Raw genomic sequence first — 21,915 nt, forward strand, 5'->3', positions numbered from 1 at the left:
GTCTAGAATTGATCCATGCAAATTCTTCGAAGCAGCCCACTTCTCCCTCACATAAGTGATCTCTTTTTTCACAAAAATCATTAAAAACGATATGTTTATCCTCGTCAAAATATATATTTTTTTGTTATAGGATTGATCATAAACAATAACTTTCCAAGTCAGTACAATTAGGTTGTTCCATTGAACCTAGTTCTTAGGATCTCTAAAGTCTAATCTGCATAGCTTGGGTTTTCCTTTGTACCAACTTATAGTAGCTTAAAGTCTCAAAAGACTTCAAACTAACTTTTTATTCTATAATTTGATTAGTATATCAACAATGTTATCTTTGACTAACATAGTCAAATGTGATAACTCTATTAGAGAGTATAATTTAATGACATTATGTCTAAGATATTTATGTCAAGACTTGTCATATATAGACTTTAATCTTATCCAATTTTCAAATTATTATCACAATAATTAGAAACTTTCGTTGATACATTCTTAGATAATCTTGAAATATCTTCTAATAAGAAGCATAGTCATTCGTACATGCTTACCATGCTAACTAGTAGACAAAATGTCTTTGAACTATTTTGTCTTTGTGTAAACGATTATATATTTTGTATAAAATATTTATTTTTCGACATGAGTTAAAATTATAGATTATAACGTTTAATCTATCGATCATAATTTTCTAAGAAGATTTTCGTACGTAGATTGCACTTTCAAGTGTAAAAATATTCATTTGTAGACGTAAAGTCTTTCATTTACGAATATCAGTATATCATTTGATAACAACATGATATTTCGTGTAGTGCAATTCACATTTTTAATGAATTTAATTATTTTTGTCTTAATTTTCAACAATAAAATATCGTACAAAAGACAAGTAATGAAACAATTTTCATTGTCTTCATTATATATATATATATATATATATATATATATATATATATATATATATATATATATATATATATATATATATATATATATATATATATATATATATAATTGTCACATTCACTTTTTAATAAAAGTATAATAAAATTTTATATCATTATTATAAAATTTGTTATGAGTTATATGAAAACTTTATAAACTTTCTTTTTATTTATTTCGTACAATCCTTTTGAAGACATTGGTTCTTCAAAGTTTTATGAAAATAATGTCAAAATAATGACACGTTTTTTAATTTCAAAATTCTCAAATTTAAAATATTGATTTAAGCACCGACTCAGCAAATATAAATAAAACATTTTCTTGTTATTTTATTTCTTTTTGTAAAATTGCGCAACTTTATTTTTTTGTAATGAACATATTTTTCTAACAATAAATTATTTTTTTACATAATATACACAATTATTTTTGTGTTATTATCAATAAAAATATTTGTCCTCACATTCATGTTGGTATCATTTTTTTAAATCACACACATTTATATGATTTAAATCAGTGATTTTTTAATCAAGAATTTGTCACAAAATTTTTTACAAATTCCTTTTGTTATACTTATCATACAATTAATAAGATAACTAAATTATAAATATTTAATTGAATAAAACATCGTTTTTATACATGAGATTAGAATGATTATACATATATAAATCAATTTTCACAAAATCTCTACATAAGAAATTTAAAATATTTAATTAATTAAAATATTTATTTCAACACTTAATTTCTATAAAAGAAATTTGAATATTTAATCAAATAAATATTCACCATATCATATTATTTCTAAAAAAAATGTTTCAAATATTTTTGACCGAAGTCGAAGTTGCTTAAACATTTAATTTATTTAATATCGACACGTTTTACCACATTATTTCTCAAATCAAGCAAGACGTTTTCTTGTAATTATTTGATTTCAAAAATATCAAATTAACTAAGTTTTTATTTAATATATTCATTTATATTATAACTACTTCATATATCATTAAACAAAAACTTCTCTAAAATACATCAATAACTAATTAATTATAATATTAATTATTCCAATTAATTAGACTATTGATAATTTATTTTTTAATCAAATACAAAAATAAATAAATATTATAAATAATCAATTAACTAGATGACTTTTAAATTTTTATAAAAATATTTATACCAAAGCTTTATGAAATATTTTCAAATTTTTCTATTAAAATAAAGAATTTTTTATAAAAATAAAATAAATATACAATAGTCTTTATCATGCCAATTATAACAAAAAAAGTATTAATATTAATTGTAAAAATTAACAAATTATTTTAATTTAAACTAAATTTCACTTTAATTCAATATGAATTTAACGTGAATTTCATTTGAGTTAATTAATTTTAATTCATATTTAAATTACCAATTCAACCTTGTACAATAAAAAGTAATTAGTAATTTATTTTAATAATAAATTTATATAAAAAAAATTAAAATAAATATTTCAAACATTTTAATAATAAAAATTAAAAAATAAATAAAAATATGTTAAAAAAGTTGAATTATAATTAAAATATAATTTTAAAATTAATTAAAAACATAGAAAGAGTATTAAATTTAAAATAAAACATATATATTAAAATATCTTAAATATTAAATTTAAAAAGTGAAAATTAAAATTTAAAATTATTTTTGTAAATTAAAAGAAATAGATATATAAAAAACAAATAAAAATTGCATAGGGTACAATTTTACATTTATCTAAAAAACAATTTGTGATTAAAAATATATAAAAGTTAATAATTATTTTTAGGCTAATTATAAAAACCAGTACAATTAAGAAATAACCCATTAAATCATCCAAAAATATAAGTAAGAAATTGTTAAATAGGTTTGAAAATCTCTAAAAGCAACTTAAGAAACAATATCTCATCATGAACACCAAAATTAACCACAAATATGGAAATTTAAGGAAATGTTCTAACTTCATGGTCTCATTATTCAGCACCAACAACAACAGCTGGCTCAGCACTCTCCTCCTCAACTGGTCTTTCAACCTTCACACCAGTGTCTTCAGAGTAATCACCATGAACCTTTATCACAACATGAAACATTTCAGACACAAAATTTGACAAAAACCATAAATCACATTCACTTAAGTAAAATAAAGAAATAATACCTCCATCAACTTTCCAAGATCAAACTTGGGTGCTTTCAAGATCTTCACTTTGCGGATGTATACATTCTGAAGGGGGTAGATGCTTGAGGTAGCTTTCTCAATCTCCCTACCGATTGATTCAGGAATGAATTTCTGAACCAAATCCTTCAAGTCACATGATTGGGCTTGGTTTACCATAATCTCAGTCATCTTCCTGCGAATCTGGTAAACATAAACGTGAAATTAATAAATATATTTGATCATCCAAGTTCCAACTTCATGATTGGAAATTGGACAGTTTATATTAACAATCAAATCTTTTCAAAACAAAATTGAGTACCTGACGGATCTGGCTTGACTGAGCATAGCAAGTTCTCTTCTGCTGATTTGGTCTCTTCTTAGTAAAACCAATGCAGAACATCCTCAAAGTGAAATTGTCTGTGGTTTTCACATCAACATGAGCCTCAATCAAAGTCTGCCACTTGCGGACAAGGGACCTCAGCTTGTCCGTGGTAAAATCCATACCCTGAGTTTTTCAATAAAGATAAGAACAAGTGATTTCACAAAAAATACAGATAAAATAGGCAATCAAGATTTATGGATGTACCCAGAAGTTAGTCAAGACATTCTTTCCTTGAATGTCTTCAGCTCTCAGACGGATCTTCCTGTAAGAGTGGTCCTCATCACCTTGCAGGTCTGCCAAGGACACCTCAAACACTCTGTGTTTGAGACCTTCAGAAGCAATCTGACAGTAAATTCAAGTATACTCATTATTACAGCCAATAAAGGGTATAGTAAACATGTATAAAAAATTTAAACAATAGTCATTTCAATTGAACCAGTTTGAAGACAAATCACGACAATGAAATAACCATTCACTTCCTCCCAATTTAAGTGATTGAAAATAACTAAAAAGGATAGAGATTTAGATTACCTTAGTACCCTGAGTACGAGTCACAAGGGTTTTTCCAATGTTACGGGTATTGAACAAAGAAGGAGCCTTGATATCATACCAATCTTTCTTGGCAAAGGGATCGGTTCTAAACAATCAAAATAGAACATGATAAAATGATATCAGGTCAACATACTACGAATTCATCAATAACTGATACATGCTCTAGCTAAATTGAGATTTATCTTACGCTTTCTTCTTGCCTCCTTTCTTTCCCTTGGAGATCCTCTTGTTCTTTCTGTATAAAATGAAAGTAACATTACTAGAAAGTTCAATAACAAACCCTAATTACATAGAAGAAGAAGAAGAAAATACCCGACGGCCATGGTTGGAGGATGGGGAAAGCTTCTGCAGAAGAGAGAAGAGTTCAGAGGCGACTTGAAACCCTAGCTCTGTATATTTTATATGCGGCTATAGGGCTTCTAAGGCTTATACTATTGGACTTTTGTTGGGCTTTTTAGATTTATAAATCTATTGGACTTTATTGCTCATTTCTTTTGGGCTTCTAATGTTAAAAAAGCCCAAATATATTTTTAAACTTTTTAAACAACCACTTAAATTTTATTTTCATAGAGAGGGAAACGGAAGAGAAGAAGAGGCGGCAGAGGAAGCAGAGAGGAGAAAAACGAGGTTATATTCAATTTTCTCTATTTTAATTAGTGATTTGAATGATTAGAGAAGAGAATTACTGTATTGGTTGGATGTGAATTTGTCAAAAATGGTATTGAAAGCAAAAAGTGGCAATTCAAGATCCTTTCTTTGAGACTGAGAGCTTTTTAAACAGACCCATCAATGGAATTATATTGCAATTTGCCAGAGTGAATTATTTATTAGAGCAATTATTAAGTAGGGGTGTCTTTGGGTTTGGTAGATTGATTGTGAATGAACACAAATCAAACACCCATAGATGTAGGATTCACACAGAAAGACTCAGGGGACTAACCCTTTTCCTATTCTTTTTCTCTTTACCAAACACATAGTTTTTGCAAACAGAATCCTGATGAGGATGGTCCTTGATTGTGTACTCAGTTTCAACATCCATTCCCTGTCTTTACGTTCTTGAATGTCATTATTATCCTTCTTCAAGGAATCATGCTCAATAGCTTTAGCTAACTATTTTGGCAATTGTTGCTTGGTTTCTACTTCTCTTCCATCCATTCTGTTTATCTTTTAATTCTCTATTCTTCTGTCTGCTCTTCTCTATTTATATTTCTCATCTACAAAATCTATTTATTTCTTAGGTAACTTTGTTCAGTTTAGTTTCTCAACCTAGACTGGACATAATAATCATCTTGCCAAAATGACCTCTTGGCTGACTAAAGGTTGGCTTCTGGTGGAAGCTGCCTTTCTCTTCTCCTAACAGAATGAAAGTGAATTTGAACTTCACCAGAGGGAGACGACTTCATCTTGTCAAAGAGTTTACGTTGTTAAGGAGTTGGTGTCGTCTAAAGAGCAGCCCGCATGTCCTCCCTGCAGAAGAGGTAAGTGTTTTTTCTCTTTGCTTTGTTTGCGGTATTGATAATGCATTGGATTAAGATAATATACTATTAGGTGTTGTTTGTTTGAATTTTAATTTACTTGTGTTTTCATTTCATGTTTATTATGTAGATGATATGTAGGCTTGTTTACATTTGGATGTTAAGATCTATTGCACAATGTAGCATATTTAGTTAAACACTCGTAATAATAAAAACAAGGGAAAAGGTAGCAGAAAAAAAAAAGAGGAGAAAAGGAAAGGATTGTTCATTTTCAATGAATGATTGATTGTGCTAATGTCTAATTCAATTCTATAAACTTTGACATATAATCCGATGAACCACAACATTATACCCAAAGGAATGAAGTATTGTTGAATATGTGACATCTATTGATTGTGCTAATGTCTAATTCAATTCTATAAACTTTGACATATTATCCGATGAACCACAACATTATACCCAAAGGAATGAAGTATTGTTGAATATGTGACATCTATTGAAATAAGAGAATTTAATTGAATCTTATGTCAAAATATTCTTCATGCTTTGGTTTTACATTAGGTGCAAATATTTTGAAGTTACACTAATCAAATGTTTTCAACCCAATTGAACTATGTGCGCGGAATCTAGTGTCTAATAGTACCAAAAAATGGAAAACAATCAAATAAGAAAACAAAAAAATATACAAATAAATGTGAAAGCACTATGATTGTCGTGGTCCTTGATTTCTCTACTTAGGTAGCTTCTACTCGCACATAAATAAATAAAAATCTAATTTCAGATCCTCATCCTGCCATAAAAAAAATAGAAGCCCAAGTTGACCCTAAAATGAGTTAGTAGTGTTCAGATCAAATACAATTGAATGAAGTTTGTCGACCAGATAGAGTAAGGAAGAAACAGCCACTAAGGGCGGCTAAGCTCACTTTGGCACTGAGCATCGTGCACATTTTTTATTTGTAGGAGTTGAGCTAAGCTTAAATTTACATATTTGTGTTCCCTAACTACATTTCATGTGCACTTTCCAAAATTTAAGGCTCTTGATCTACCATTTGGTAATTTTTTCTAAATTTTGTCTGTTACGATTTCAGGGAATTCTTAAAAGATCATTCTTTTTCTATAGCCGCAGCTTTGCTTCTTCTGCTTTGCTAGTGGATGAGTTGTCAGCTGATTCTAGTATGTCCGATGATAGTAGTTTCACAGATTATATTGTTGATCCGATAACCCATAGAAAACCCATGTTATTTCCAGTTATTGTCAGAGTGTTTAAAACTTCTAGTTGGGAGGTTGCAAGAGAAATAAGATTCGCCATGGCTGCAAAAAAATGCGGTTATTCTCATTTAATGCATGCTCTTACGGTCATTATTCATATATTTGCTATACTGGAGAGGAATAAAGAAGTATATATTTTGTTGAGAGATGTTGTTGGATTCCATAACAAAATTAATTTTAATTTGGTTGGCTTGTTCCCTACTTTAGTGAACTCATCTGATTGCCCTCTTGGATCAACAATCATACTCGATGAACTCATAAAGGTTTTTGCTGCAAATTCCATGCCTGAGAATGCAATTCATGTTTTCTGGCAATCTAAGAAAATGGGATTAAATCCAGGTATACGTGCATGCAATTTCTTGCTCAAGTGTTTGGCAGAAGCAAAAAGAACGGAAAATGTGGTTAGCTTATTTAACGAAATGAAGATTTCAGGTCCTTTACCAAATACATTCAGCTTTACCATAATGTTGAACTTTTACTGTCATGGACATCAAAATGTCAGTGAAGCATTTTGCATCATAGAAGAAATGGAGAGGAGTGGAGAAAACCCAACTATTGTAACATACTGTACATATGTTCACTATCTTTGTAAGGTAGGATGTGTCGATTCAGCATTGGAATTTCTTAAGGTACTGAGAAATAAAAATAAGCCTCTTAATTCCTACTGCTATAATTCTGTTCTATGGGGTCTTTGCAACAAAGATGAAGTGGAAAAAGCTTTTAACTTATTTAACGAGATGACCCATCATGGAATATCACCTGATGCTTACAGCTACACGATATTGATTGAACGAGTCTGCAAGGAGGGTAATTTAAATAAGGGTCTTTGTCTGTTGAAGGAAATGGAGCTTAGAAACATAAAACCGACTCTGGTCACCTACACTTCCCTCTTGCATGGATTTTCTAATTATGGGATGATGGAGATCTCACTGGATATATTTCGCAAGATTGAGAGCTTAGGTTACGACTACGACCAGACTGCTTACCAGATACTTATAGACGGATTCTTTTCACAAGATGATTTGGTAACCGCTGAGAAACTTCTTGAGGAGATGGTGTTTAAAAACTTAGCCCCAAGTGCCTATACGTTTAGGAGTTTGATTTGTGGATTTTGTAAGAAAGGTTTGTTAAGTAAAGCCTTGGTGATTTTAAGGTTAATGTTTGAAGGAAATGCAATGCCAGACAGTGTTGCTTGCGGTTATATAATTGAGGAGTATTGTAGACAAGGCCTGATTCACAATGCTTTACGACTTATAGATGAGATGAAGAATCGAGGTGTTCGCCCAGATGAATATATGTACAATTCAATTATTAAAACACTTTGCCGAGTGGGAAAACCTGAAAAGGCTTATTGTGTTCTCCCCTCGATGTTTAAAAGTGAAATTGTTCCTGGAGTTGTAACTTACAGCACCATCATAAATGGTTTTTACAAAACACCAAATCCAGAGAAGGCTATTAAATTGTACAGAAGAATGTTAAAAGCTAGAGTTGCAAACGACAACATTGCGTATACAATTCAAATCAAGTTACTATGTTTCAAGGATAAAATGGCTGCTGCCCATAAGTTGATTCCTGAAATGATTCGGAAGGGTCTGCATCCGGATGAGATTTGTTACAGATCGTTAATCTTTGGGTTTTGTGAAAGGAATAACACGCATATAGCTTTGTCATTGTTCAATAAAATGAAGCGGCAAGGCATTGTGCCAAGTGTTGCTACTTATACTTGTCTGATCAAAGGATTGTGTAAGATAGGTCGTATGGACGTGGTTGACATGTTGGTAATCGATATGAGAAGACATGGGGTCCCACCTGACGACATCATGTACAATTCTATCATTTTGGGATATCGTCGATTAGGAGACATGGATAGAGTTTATGATGTGTTCAAGGAAATGATGAAGGATGGGATTGTTCTACCCGATTATAGATTGAAAGGTCTTAGACGGAAGGTTGGCATCGAGGAGAAATAATGGAAACTAATTAAAGAAATTACTACATGACCTGATGGTACAGATTGCAACCGTTTGCAATTTTCGTATTGAAATTCTCTCAGAAACGGTTGAGGTATGAACTATGATAATGCTTGATTCTTTATCCATTTGATGTTCTATTGCAGTTCATTTACTATGGGATGGCTTTCTTATATTCTTCTTGTAATAGAAGTATGGTTTATGTCTAATTACTTTCTATTATTGTGTGTTTCTAATTTTCTGGTCCTCACTTGGAATTTTGCATTCCATGTGTGCCACAATAACTGAAAAGAAGTTTTGCCTACAATAACTTTCAGCTAAGCTTAATACTGTTGACTATGGAATATTTAAATTTTAGTAAATTAGGAAGACTTATCCGTTTTCTGTTTAGAATCTTGTATATATATTTTTTTTAAATTAGTGATGTAACAATTTCATTATTCCGTGTAATAGCGAAAGTCGCGTACTTGTGGTGAAAGCAGCCTATCTTATATATTGTTTACATTCTCAACTCTAGAAGAAAAAAAAATTAGCTTTCAATATGTATATAATCTGAGAGCCACTTGAAAATGTCTCTTGGTTTTCTTTACAATCGCATCATATGTCTAAGATTTGACATCTCTTGGTTTTCTTTCTACAGGCTTCTTCCTGGAGATCTTTATGTATACCTTGTGAATGAGAGATCCAAAGAGATGGCGTGGATCTACTATCATTCATTTAGATGATACCTTAGAGGTGCTGCTGCTGTTAAGGTAAAATGGATTCATGATGGCAATTGTTATCAACAATATATACTTGTGTTTCTATAATTGTACTTTATGGGGGGTTTTTTCTTTTTTGCTAGAATCCAGAAAGTTTCATTAAAGATGGAAAACAAGGACATGGAAGAAGAAAAACTCAAACAAAACAGTCAGCAGAACTGATCTTCAGATATTTCCTGGTAAGAATTTATTCTCATGCAATTTTTTTATAATAATGGACAATATTCTGTATTTTCGTCACAGTTGATGATTCAAAAGAATACAATACCATAGTGTAGGACAGAATATCCTTTTACATTACCATGTTTTGCTATTTCCAGCTGAAATTGCAACTATTGAGATCTTCTTTTGTAAATCCTTTGACCTATCTATCTCATATCGGTTTGTAATGCAACACTTTTGCATGCATGTTAATTGGTGTATCTTTTCATTTTTTTTACTTTGTTTTTCCTATTAACAAATCATAATTTGAACCACCAAAATCTCAACCTCCTCTAAAACCCGCAACAATTCTACTATATATGGCGTCGATCCACCCCCACGTAGAAGCTTACAATCGAGTATCTCGAATGGATAAGAAAATTCCGATATAGATATCCATCTCATAATAAATGTTCTTGCACTAACTAGTAATCTATATAAATCTCTATTTCCTCCACCAAAATCGGTGGTGTTAACCCCACCTAATTAATTAACAAATGCTTTAATTACCCTTTTATTTATTTTATTAAGGAAGGATGGATGGATGGACCAAGAAGATATATGCGGGGTCACATTGATTAGATGGACTTCCATCGAAGATTCTATATAAGCTACTCAATTACACCACCACCACTACACGGTGAGTGTGACATTTGACTATATCTTATAATTAAGATTAATTAAATAATAATTGGGTCATAATTATTTTAATTATATACGCTAATTAATTAGTTTATTCTCTTCATTCATATCCCATAACATGTCGCTTCTATCATGCTCCGATGGAGTTGAGAACCATTTGGTTGTGTAACTATCGTGCCCATCAATCATGTTGCAACATAAATTCTTACTTTTTGCTTTGATAATACTTATTGTGTCGACAAATACAACATAAATAATATTCTAGACCAATAATTTTTTTTAGGAATGATTGGATTAGAACCATGTTTGTATCGCCACCACATACTTCATTCCAAACCTAACCCCAGTTAACATTGTTTCTAACTAACCATGAGATTTTGTTTACAAAAAATACCACTTAATTTGTATTGAACATTGATTAATTAATCTTTTTTAAAATGGAAAGACCCTTTATTATTATTTTAACACTTAAAGCTTCTTGGTCAGAATTAGCCCATGTTTATTAATCTGGTCTTGAAATTTATGATAATCTATTTGTTAATTAATTAAAATATAAAAGTAATAGATAGATTCCTTGAGGTTGGTGAGGAATCTTTATTTACCCCCAATATGACATAATGTTGAATAATAATAATATAGTGTTCGTGTATCCAAGAACACAATCATTTCATTCTCAAAACCAACCTCATGCGCTCGTCCACTCAACATTTCTACTCTATTTCCATCCTCTAAATCATTTTAGGGATTGTTTGTTTTATACATGCATGGTTATTAATATTATTAATTAATTTGGAAATTTAATTTACTTATATAAATATATATTTATTGAGTTTATTTTAATTTGGGTTATCTATTTAATTAATTAAAGCATTTTGGGTTGTGTAATACTTGAGGTTAAATCTAATTTTGGATTTCTCAATAACCCCAAACCAAACAATTCCTAAACATACTATCTAATTTTACCATTTCTATCTAGGTGGGTTTTTTTTTTTTTATCATGTTTTAAGTTTTCATCCACGCTCGAATATCTAGTTCTATTACATGTTATCCTCTTGTAGAAGAGTAAAACAGTCATATTTTAAAAAGATAAAAATTAATTAGTTTACCCTCTTGTAGAGGGGTACGGAGATCTCATAATAGGACATCCTAATTGTTGAATCTCAATCACTCAAATTTAAATGGTTTTGTTTATGTAGGTATTTTAAGTGAGTCAAAACGTAATATTTGGTCTCTTATAAATCATTTTACTGTCTCAGTCGTTAATATACAATAATAAACTAGCTTAAGACGGATCTAACTTAAAGTTAAGGTGAGCTTGATCCTACTCAAAAAAAAATATATATATATATATATATATATATATATATATTATATATATATATATAATCACCTAATTTTTTATAATTTAATTAACTATTTATTTTTCTAGTTTTAAGAAAACTGTACGTTAATCTACCAATTTCATTCATATTTTTTTTTTTAAAAATTAAGTCCACCCTCATAAAATTTCAAACTCATCCCTAACCAATTAAATTATTGATTCGTCTCTGGTTAGGCAATTTTTGCCTCAACTATGCCAACCCTAATTATATGAAATGAAATTCTAATTAAATAGATACTCAATTTACAACTGCTAAAATAAAACAACATCATTTGAAAAAATAAATGTTTGAAATCGTGTGTAATATATATTAATATATAAGTGCATTATCATATTGCATGCGCCTTCTGATATATTAATGATTGGCCATTTCTTTCTTTCTAGCTCTAAGAAAAATAAAAAGTAAATAAATGGTTAATTTCCAAGTAATAGAAATAAATAAAAAGAATAGAATAGAATGATAACCTGATGAGTAAGGAAGGCGATGAGGATGTTTCGTAGAGACAATGGATTTGGGACCCAATTCAATAAATTTCTACAGATGGCTACAGTTCACAATGTGGGTCGGGTTCTTTTCTTTTCGGGTCCCACTCTTTTATTTCAATATTATTATTATTATATCAAATTTATTGATATTATTAAACGTACATAATAATACAAACATGCATTTGTCTTTTATATTTGACACATTTTACCATCCTTATAATCATTTTATTTCAATTTTTTGTTTTTTTTTACCATTTCTAGTTGTATCTATCTGAATTTATATACAAAATTAATATAATTAAGTCATACTTTTTAATTACTCATAATATGAATTTAAAATCAAATATAAATAATAATAATAATAAAAACTAAATTAGTCAGCCTTGTTTGGTTGAGTTTTTAAAAAATAGATTTTAAAAATCTAACATTTTTTTATTCAATCCCGCATCAATATTTATCAACAAAAATATTAAAATAATCTCTATTTCATTTTTGTAAAATATTTGTTTATTAAATATTAATACTTTTAAATATTTTTACTAAAAAAATACATTTTTAAAAGAATTAAAAAAATGTTATGATTATGTAATAAGTTACCTTTTATAAATTAAATCAAATATACGTTAGCGTTTAACGAAAAAACTTAATAATTTGAAGAAAAAAATATTAACAGAGTGATTAAATTATTAAACAGTATTAATAAACTAAATTATAATAAACAAACTGAATGAAATAGTTAGATTTATCTATTCCCAGTTGTTTTTAGACTGTTTATTATTTTGTATTATATTCTTACATGCATTTAATTATTCATATTGAATACATATTTTAGTACAAATATACATAAAACTGATAAAAATAGAAAAATACAATAACACTCAATAGAAGAAGAATATGTTTTAGCATATTCATAATAGTAATAACTTTGTATGTTAGTTTGCTCTAAAGAATATATCCAAATTAAATAAATAAATAAATAAAATAAAATAAATAAAGGTCATTATCATCCCATCTCATTCAGTAATTGAAAATATGGTATTGATAATAAAATTCATGATAAATAGGGGGTTGAGATCATTTGTAAGAAAGCAACTTCAATTGAAAATTATGTTTATGGTATTAAATATATATGGTATTGATATGCATAATAATAAATTTTGAAACATATATATATATATATATATCATTTCAAATATATGTCTTAACCAATTAAAAACATTATTTACTTTTTACTAATCACAAAATAATAATTGAATTAAAACATTACTTGTAATTGTCACAAATAATTTATTTAAAGTCTAGCATTTTATATTAAACTAGAATTTAGCCCGTGCATTTGCACGAGTAATAATATAAAAATTGAGAAAAAAAAATTACGGTTAAAATCTGATAGTATTTTTAATTTACTCTCTAAACATACCTATAACATTTTTTATTTTATTTTTAACCGTTTTAAATTTATGAACGGGTCAACCCACAATCCGACCCAGATATTCATTTACTCTCACATATATATCCAAATTAACCACAACTCTCGACCCGACAATCCAGACATTTTGAAAATTAAGCATCATTATATATATATATATATATATATATATAGTTAATTAAAAAGTTAAACTTATATTATTAAAACGTCACGCGTTTATCAAATTTGGTGTAGAATTTAAAATATAAAGTCTTCTTAGTCTAGTTGGTTAAAGGGTTTTACTTGTTTTTGTTAGATTGCAAATTTGAAACATACTCATAACATTTTTAATTTTATTTTTAACCGTTTTAAATTTATGGGTGGGTCAACCCACAATCCGACCCAAATATTCATTTACTCTCACATATATATTCAAATTAACCACAACTCTCGACCCGACAATCCGGACACTTTGAAAATTAAGCATCATTATATATATATATATATATATATATATATATATTAGTTAATTAAAATTTTAAACTTATATTGTTAAAACGTCACGCGTTCATCAAATTTGATGTAGAATTTAAAATATAAAGTCTTCTTAGTCTAGTTGGTTAAAGAGTTTTAGTTGTTTTTGTTAGATTACAAGTTTGAAACATACGCATAGCATTCTTAATTTTATTTTTAACTATTTTAAATTTATGGGCGGGTCAACCCAAAATCCGACTCAAATATTCATTTACTTTTACATATATATCCAAATTAACTACAGCTCTCGACCCGATAATCCGGACACTTTAAAAATTAAGCATCATTATATATATATATATATATATATATATTAGTTAATTAAAAAGTTAAACTTATATTGTTAAAACGTCACGCGTTCATCAAATTTGGTGTAGAATTTAAAATATAAAGTCTTCTTAGTCTAGTTGGTTAAAAGGGTTTTACTTGTTTTTGTTAGATTGCAACTTCGAAACATACCCATAGTATTTTTTATTTTACTTTTAACCGTTTTAAATTTATGTGCGGGTCAACCCACAATCCGACCCAAATATTAATTTACTCTCATATATATTTCAAAATTAACCACAACTCTCGACCCGGCAATCTAAACATTTTGAAAATTAAATATCATATTATATATATATGGTTGGTCATTTACTTGAAAAACAAAATTTTTGCATGAAAATATTTGCACTAAAATAATTTTATTTTCGTTGGGAAAGGTGAGAATATACCTGGATTATCAATTAAATAAACAAAAAATAATAAAAAATAATTTTATTTAATAATGAGTTGTGCATATATAATTTTAATAATAACAAAAAAAAAATAGTAAGAATTAGATAATATTAATTTGAATATTGTTTTCAAATTAGAAATAAAATAAAATATTATATTAGTTAGAATGAAACTTATTTTTAAATAAACCATAATTTTGTTAGTTACAATTTAAGTTTTCTTTTATCACAATCTCTTTAAAGTGATCAAAAATTATTTGATAAGAAAATATCATCTACACTTCTTTTTAACATTTCTACAAACTTTATTAAAATTAATTTCTATATAATTTTTTTATTATATTTTTACTTAAAATTTTATTTATTTTAATCATAATTTTTATACTAAATACAAATAAAATTATTTTTATTTTTGAATTTTTTTTAAAAATAATTATAATAATGATAAAACAATACCTTCCAAAATTTCTCAATTATTTTCATGTTTTTTAGTTTTTATAATATTTAAAAATATTAAATAATAATATTTTATTCGAATCATACATTTTTATATATTTCAAATATTATATTTAAATAAATGAAGATCAAACAAGTCCTTACACTCTGTACTCACATTGTCTGTCATAGGTCTAGCGTAATGTTGTAGAGTAGTGTATCAGTGAATCCAGTACCTCCATCTTGATTCATATATAGATTTATAGAAAAAATATTAAAACATTTTTTTTTATAAAACTAAAAATATAAAAATATAATTTAATTAATTACAAATTCAAATATTTTTTTTCTATATTATTATTATTAATTATAAAAATATTATATAATCTACTAACACGTTTCTTTAAAAAAAATTCAAAAAATCTTTATTATATAATTTCTTTTTTAATCATTAAATTAATTAAAATATTTTTATTTCAACTTTTTATAATTTAAAATATAATGTATTCTCGTAGTTTAATTTTTATTTTAAATTTAACATTAATTCAACATTATTTTATTTACCCTTATTATTCATCTTACTCAATTAATTACAAAAATATCTTATAATAATTTTTTTTCTTCCAAAAAATCAACATCACTCAATAGTTCCAAACTTCCAATAATTTGTTTTTTATTATAAATAAACAATACCAATCAATAAAAAGTTTAGTTAAACAATATTTTTAATTTAATAACTTTTTTTTTCCAAATAATTTATGTCAAAACAAAATATTTAAGTTAGATAAAATCCAAGAGTCTTCCATTTAAGTTAATCAGTTTTTAAAATAATTTATAGATTATTTAAAATATATTAATGAGTAATTATTTTAAAGTTTTTTTTATAAATGTATTAATATATAATGATAATATATATTTTTTAAATAGAAAATATTTTATTATTTTGATTAATATAATAAATAAAATGTAAATAAAATACTTAGAAGGCCTATGGAAAATATTTTAGCTAAACTATTGTAGCAAATGTTTATAAATTTTAGTTTGATTAATCAATAACTCCAATTTATTATTAAATTTAATTGTTCAAATATATTTCATACCATCCAAATGATCTAAAGTTCTTATTTTTAATTGAAAAGGTTAATAATAATGGATTGTTAATTGAAAAGAAAATAGTGTTAAAAAGAGATGTTAGGCCAGTTTGATTGAACTCATTCAAGATATTAATAGAATAAGTGAAATCAAACAAACCCATATCATCCTACTCTTTTATAAGTCTAATATATAAATCTTTAAGGTCTTTCTTTTTTGTCCATTACATTTCTCTCTTTAGAGAACCCCAAACAGACAATCGCACTATTGTCTCTCCTTAATAAAAACAAACACCCAAATCTACTCTGTTTTCTTTACAGCAAATGGACCCTTTCGTTCATCAGAACCCCATTTTCGAGCCACCGGAGACTCCAAGAGAACCAATGGAGTTCTTATCCCGTTCTTGGAGTATCTCCTCCTTACAAGTTTCCAAAACTCTCACATCCCCATCGCCGGCGCCTCAGATTCTCTCCGCCGGAGTTGTTGATTCAATACCTGAAGACATCGCCGGAGAAATAGAAGAGTCACCGACGACTGTCTCCGGCAATCCCTTCTCTTTTGCCTCTTCCCAAACTTGTCAACTCGTTATGGAACGTATAATGTCACAATCTGTAAGTAATAGTATAGACAAAATTTTAGATTTTTCTTTTTGTTTGCTTCGAAGAAAAGAAAGAAAAAAAGAAAAAAAGTGTTTTTATTTCTTGGAACTATAAAGCATTTAAATTCTTGACTGTAAACAAGCATTCTTTTGAGTCCTTCGATTTTGACATTTTATTTTTCTTTGATTTTATCCACTTTAATTTAATTATTATTATTTAAATTAAAACAGGAGTTATCACCACTTACTTCCGGTAGACTCTCTCATAGCAGTGGTCCTTTGATCACCGACAGCCCTCCCGTCTCCCCTCCGGAAAATGACGACATCAAGGTATTAGGCTCTGTTTGGTTTCAATTGTTTATAATGTTTTATTGATAATTTAAATAAAATAATAAAAATGAAATAATGATAATTTAGTGAATTATAGGAAAATAATTTCATATGACCCATTATAATAAATATATAATTGAATTGAAATAAATATGAAAATAAGATGATATGACAGTAGGGATATTATTTAATTGAAAGATAATCCAAACCGTCAATTTTGATCAATCAATATCAGACTAAATAAGCGTGATCCCGATAATAATAATGATCATAACTGTGATTGATGTAACAGAAATCTAATCGTGAGCATTTGGTGGCTCCATCATATCATCATGTGGTGCTTAACCACAGGTGCATTAATGAATGATGGACCGCCAAGCACTCAATTCTATCCTCCTGATCAATTCAATTTTGTAATTCATTTTGCCTTATTTATAAATTGGTCCCACAATTTTTAACTCTCTTACACATTTTGGATTAATTTTAGCTGTTTTGTCGCCACAATAACAATTATCCTTACACATTTGGACTACCTACTTCCGGCGCCGGTGCCGGCGCCGGAGGAGGAGGAGTGGGAAGGACTGTGGGCCGTTGGCTTAAGGATAGGAGAGAGAAGAAGAAGGAAGATACTAGGGCTCATAATGCGCAGCTTCATGCTGCGATTTCTGTCGCTGGAGTGGCTGCTGCCGTTGCTGCTATTGCCGCTGCCTCCGCGTCCACTTCTGGATCTGGTAAGGATCAGCAGATGGCGAAGACAGATATGGCGGTGGCGTCTGCAGCTACGTTAGTCGCAGCTCAGTGCGTTGAAGCGGCGGAAGCCATGGGGGCGGAGAGAGAGCATCTTGCCTCTGTTATTAGCTCTGCTGTTAATGTTCGATCTGCTGGAGATATCATGACCTTAACTGCCGCCGCCGCAACTGGTATATTTCCTTATCTAATCTAATCTATCACGGTTGATTATGATATTATCTTTATATGATAAACCCTAATAACAGTACAATCATGGACAATGGAATTAGGTTGTTTGACTTTATATGATGACTGGATTTGAATTTGAAGTTGATTCTTATGATTTTGATTGATAATTGTGATTGATCGTAGCTTTGCGTGGGGCGGCTACATTGAAGGCTAGGACTCTGAAGGAAGTGTGGAATATAGCGGCTGTGATACCGGTGGACAAAGGGCGGGGAGGAAGAGGAGTTAACGGTGGTGGTGGTGATGAAAATGGTAGCAATGGGAGTTCGAGTAGTAGTTTCAGTGGCGAATTTGCGCTTGAAGAGAATTTCCTTGGCATCTGTAGCCAAGAACTGTTAGCTAGAGGTTCAGAGCTTCTTAAGAGAACTCGAAAAGGTTTGTATTTCTCCATCAATTTTCTTTCCAGAATTCAGATTCATCAATAAATTACTATTACTTAATAATACTAGTTGTGTTTGTGTTCTTTCAGGTGATCTTCACTGGAAGATAATTTCGGTCTACATCAACAATATGGGTCAGGTGTGTTTCTCATCATAGACAGTTTTTAACATAATCAACCTTTGAGAATGGAGATAAAAATTGGGTCATTGAAGAAATATTCTCGCAATCAATAATACAGCTTCTGTATTTGATTGAATTTGGTTGTGTCTATAATGCCAAACATGATTTGACTCTGTTATTGAGACTTTTGCTTACATAGAAGAAAACAAAATGATGAATTATTGCATAGTAAGATTTACTTTTGCTATTTAATTGTGAGATTTTGATCATGGGTTATTATTTGTGTATAGGTTATGCTTAAGATGAAGAGTAGGCTAGCTGGGACCATCACCAAAAAGAAAAAGAGTAAAATTTTCTTTTCTATCTGACTATTTAAATTAAAGTAGAACAAACGTGGATGTTCTTTCTTATGTATAGGGATTCGAGAAAGTAAGGAAAGGAGCCACTAATATGGAAATAATGAAAGATTTTGAAAAATTCTTTTCAGATGTGGTCTTGGAAGTGTTGAAAAATATTCCGGCTTGGCCTGGGCGTCATTTACTTGAAGGAGGTGAGGATCGCCATTACTTTGCATTTAGAACGGTTGGGAGAGGAGTTGTGGAATTCGAGTGCAGGAACCGAAGAGAACACGATGTGTGGACTCAGGGTGTATCGAGGCTTCTAGCCGTAGCAGCAGAAAGAAGAGGTATAAATAGAAATTGAGTGTAATAAGCTTACTAACAACAATATCCACATAAGATCATGATGATGATGTCTTAGTCATATTTTGGCCTTAAAAGATGGGAAAGTGTGGGGGTTTTTTAAGTTGGGTCATAAAATCTGGTATTCCTATTGTAAAAAGAAGTGGGAGTTTGAAATATAAAATTCCTATTTGGGGTCTTAAGGTATTTTTTTGTCATACCCCTATAATATACCCTATCTAAACTTTTAGAAGGAACCCATGTGATTTTATTTATTATATATCCCCTTCTAGTTCATTTTGGATGAAACCAATGAAAAAATTTAGGGTTTTCTGTGTTGTATTGTGTGTTTCAGGAATAGTGATTTGTGAATAATTTGTGTTGATTATTTAATTGTGTCATTGGAATTGGTTAAAGGTGTTTCTGATTGCTTGATTATTGTTTATCTTTGTCTCTACTCTTTTAAGTTAATTAATTAATTAGGGTTCATCATGATTCATGATGATGAGTTCATCCTTTGACCAGCATATACTAAACACCTCCCAATAACCCACTTTAATTTAAACAAATTATTGGAAGAGTCATAAATCAATATTAACAGATTCACTTTCTAATGTTACAAAACTACCTCTATATATGTGACATCTAACTAAATATTAATCAAAATAAGTTAATCATGCAAATTTAGGAATGTCATTTTCAAGCAAATATTTGGTTACTAGTCTATAAACAGCTTGAGTAGGATGAAAAGTATCCCATCTGTAGAATTTATCTGCATTTTCACATGGCTTTTGCTCAGCAGTGCATAATCCTGGACAGCACTGACCAAGCAAGTCTGTAATACCTGCATATCAATAATCCAATTCTAAAATCCTATTCAATCCAAATTTATTTTAATCCAATCCAATTCAATTTCACTTACTTGAACCCCTTAGGAAACCTTTCAACAATACTTCTGTCAAAGCTTCCGATAGATCTGCGAAAACCAGTTTACTTCCTGGTAACTGCGTTTGCAGTTTCGGAAGCAACTCCTTAAGCTTTTTATTGTATGAAGGCGCATCCACTCTAAGAGGTGGGATGTCTCCTACAAGTATGTTCCTCACCCCTTGTGCATATAATTGCTGCATGGAAATTGTTAAAGATTATCATCCATTCTTTTTATAAAATTACATTAGTACAAGACAGGAGTGATGATCGAGTAATGCCTTGATGAAATCGGTGACCTTTGACAAAAGAAAATCATCGTAAGAATCTAGACCGAGCTCATGACGACGACTACTCGCAATCATGTCATTAGAACCGGAGAACACAACAGCCAAAGACCCTTTCACAATCCTATTCCCTTCTGCTTCACCAACCACAGCCTTTAGCCTCTTGGTATAGTTCGCCAAGTAAGCCGGCTGCTGCATCACCGGCAGCACGTTTCTGTTAGTCGCAGTTCTATCGTCGTACCCCGATCCAGCCGAGGCGAAACATACCCCGGTTCGAAGTTCGCTGTCTTTAAGTTTCGGGTCGAGGAAGGGAGGAACGAGTTCCTTGATTCCGAGACCCGATGCGAGCATGTCCGACATAAGGACTCCGTTAGAGAATCTTCCTGTGGCTATGCCTCCAGGGAAGTCTTTCCCGTATGGCGTGTGGTTGGATTTTACATTCGTCGATAAGAAGTTGTTATTGCCGGTGTCTAATAAAGAATCTCCGAATATCAAAATGGACGTGAATTTTGGTAACGCAGCTAGAGTATTTGTAATTGCTAATTGGGAAAGGAGAATCATCAACAAGGCTTCTTTATGAGCCATTGCAGATCGATTCTTTATTTTAGATATTGATGGGAAAAGGGCGGGCATAAGACTATGTATTTGATGAATCTAACTTTTATATTCTTTTAGCAAAAAAAAACTTTTTATAGTAAATGATTTTCTTGTTATAATTTATCTTCTATTATCAGTAATCGACTAGATTTAGTTTGCCTAAGAAAAGAAGGTAAAAAAAAAAAGTCTACGGTTGTCATGGTGGGTGATGTGAAACCATAATTTATGTCATGTTAATTATTAACTGAAAAACATCTCCAATAAGAGATTAAATATTTTAAATTTAATTTGAAATGGAAGTTATGACTTGTTTAAAGAATAAATTATGGGTTTAAATGAACATGTTTGTAAAATTATAGATTATTTTGCATCTTTTAGAGCTGGTGTATTTGGTCAATAGTCAATATATTATGAGGCAAGATTCAAAACTACTTTCACTACTTAATAACATGATTAGTAATTTAGTACCTTATAAGTCAAGATATCTATTTATGAAAAATAATGATAAAACATGTGAGAATTTTCATTTCTAAGATGTGGAATAATGAAATATTATTAATTTTGATCAAATTATAAACAGAAATTATCTAAAATTAATTAAATATTGAATATATTTTGTTATTATTTAAATTAAAAT

General features: G+C 29.4%; 4 protein-coding genes across 4 annotated transcripts; 2 read left to right on the top strand and 2 right to left on the bottom strand.

Moving 5' to 3' along the window:
• Positions 1 to 2,751: 2,751 nt before the first annotated feature.
• Positions 2,752 to 4,412, bottom strand: LOC124920010 (40S ribosomal protein S3a-like). Its single transcript, XM_047460396.1, has 7 exons — positions 4,326 to 4,412; positions 4,201 to 4,248; positions 3,993 to 4,098; positions 3,666 to 3,803; positions 3,399 to 3,584; positions 3,080 to 3,280; positions 2,752 to 2,993 (listed from the first exon to the last, which is right to left on the bottom strand). Exons 1-7 carry the CDS (start codon positions 4,334 to 4,336, stop codon positions 2,898 to 2,900), a joined length of 786 nt encoding a protein of 261 aa, XP_047316352.1. The 5' UTR covers positions 4,337 to 4,412; the 3' UTR covers positions 2,752 to 2,897.
• A 2,055-nt stretch (positions 4,413 to 6,467) lies between these two features.
• Positions 6,468 to 9,840, top strand: LOC124920744 (pentatricopeptide repeat-containing protein At1g63330-like). Its single transcript, XM_047461296.1, has 3 exons — positions 6,468 to 8,821; positions 9,368 to 9,479; positions 9,572 to 9,840. The coding sequence occupies exon 1, from the start codon at positions 6,499 to 6,501 to the stop codon at positions 8,725 to 8,727; it is 2,229 nt and encodes a 742-aa protein (XP_047317252.1). The 5' UTR covers positions 6,468 to 6,498; the 3' UTR covers positions 8,728 to 8,821; positions 9,368 to 9,479; positions 9,572 to 9,840.
• A 6,766-nt stretch (positions 9,841 to 16,606) lies between these two features.
• LOC124921436 (VAN3-binding protein-like) lies at positions 16,607 to 19,915 on the top strand. The gene is made up of 7 exons (XM_047462098.1): positions 16,607 to 16,997; positions 17,216 to 17,314; positions 17,802 to 18,234; positions 18,416 to 18,664; positions 18,759 to 18,808; positions 19,081 to 19,135; positions 19,278 to 19,915. The coding sequence occupies exons 1-7, from the start codon at positions 16,710 to 16,712 to the stop codon at positions 19,490 to 19,492; spliced, it is 1,389 nt and encodes a 462-aa protein (XP_047318054.1). The 5' UTR covers positions 16,607 to 16,709; the 3' UTR covers positions 19,493 to 19,915.
• A 229-nt stretch (positions 19,916 to 20,144) lies between these two features.
• LOC124921508 (GDSL esterase/lipase At2g30220-like) lies at positions 20,145 to 21,266 on the bottom strand. Its single transcript, XM_047462183.1, has 3 exons — positions 20,649 to 21,266; positions 20,393 to 20,591; positions 20,145 to 20,314 (listed from the first exon to the last, which is right to left on the bottom strand). The coding sequence occupies exons 1-3, from the start codon at positions 21,264 to 21,266 to the stop codon at positions 20,145 to 20,147; spliced, it is 987 nt and encodes a 328-aa protein (XP_047318139.1).
• Positions 21,267 to 21,915: the final 649 nt, after the last annotated feature.

Source organism: Impatiens glandulifera, chromosome 1 (assembly GCF_907164915.1).
Source record: "Impatiens glandulifera chromosome 1, dImpGla2.1, whole genome shotgun sequence".
Taxonomy (NCBI): Eukaryota; Viridiplantae; Streptophyta; class Magnoliopsida; order Ericales; family Balsaminaceae; genus Impatiens; species Impatiens glandulifera.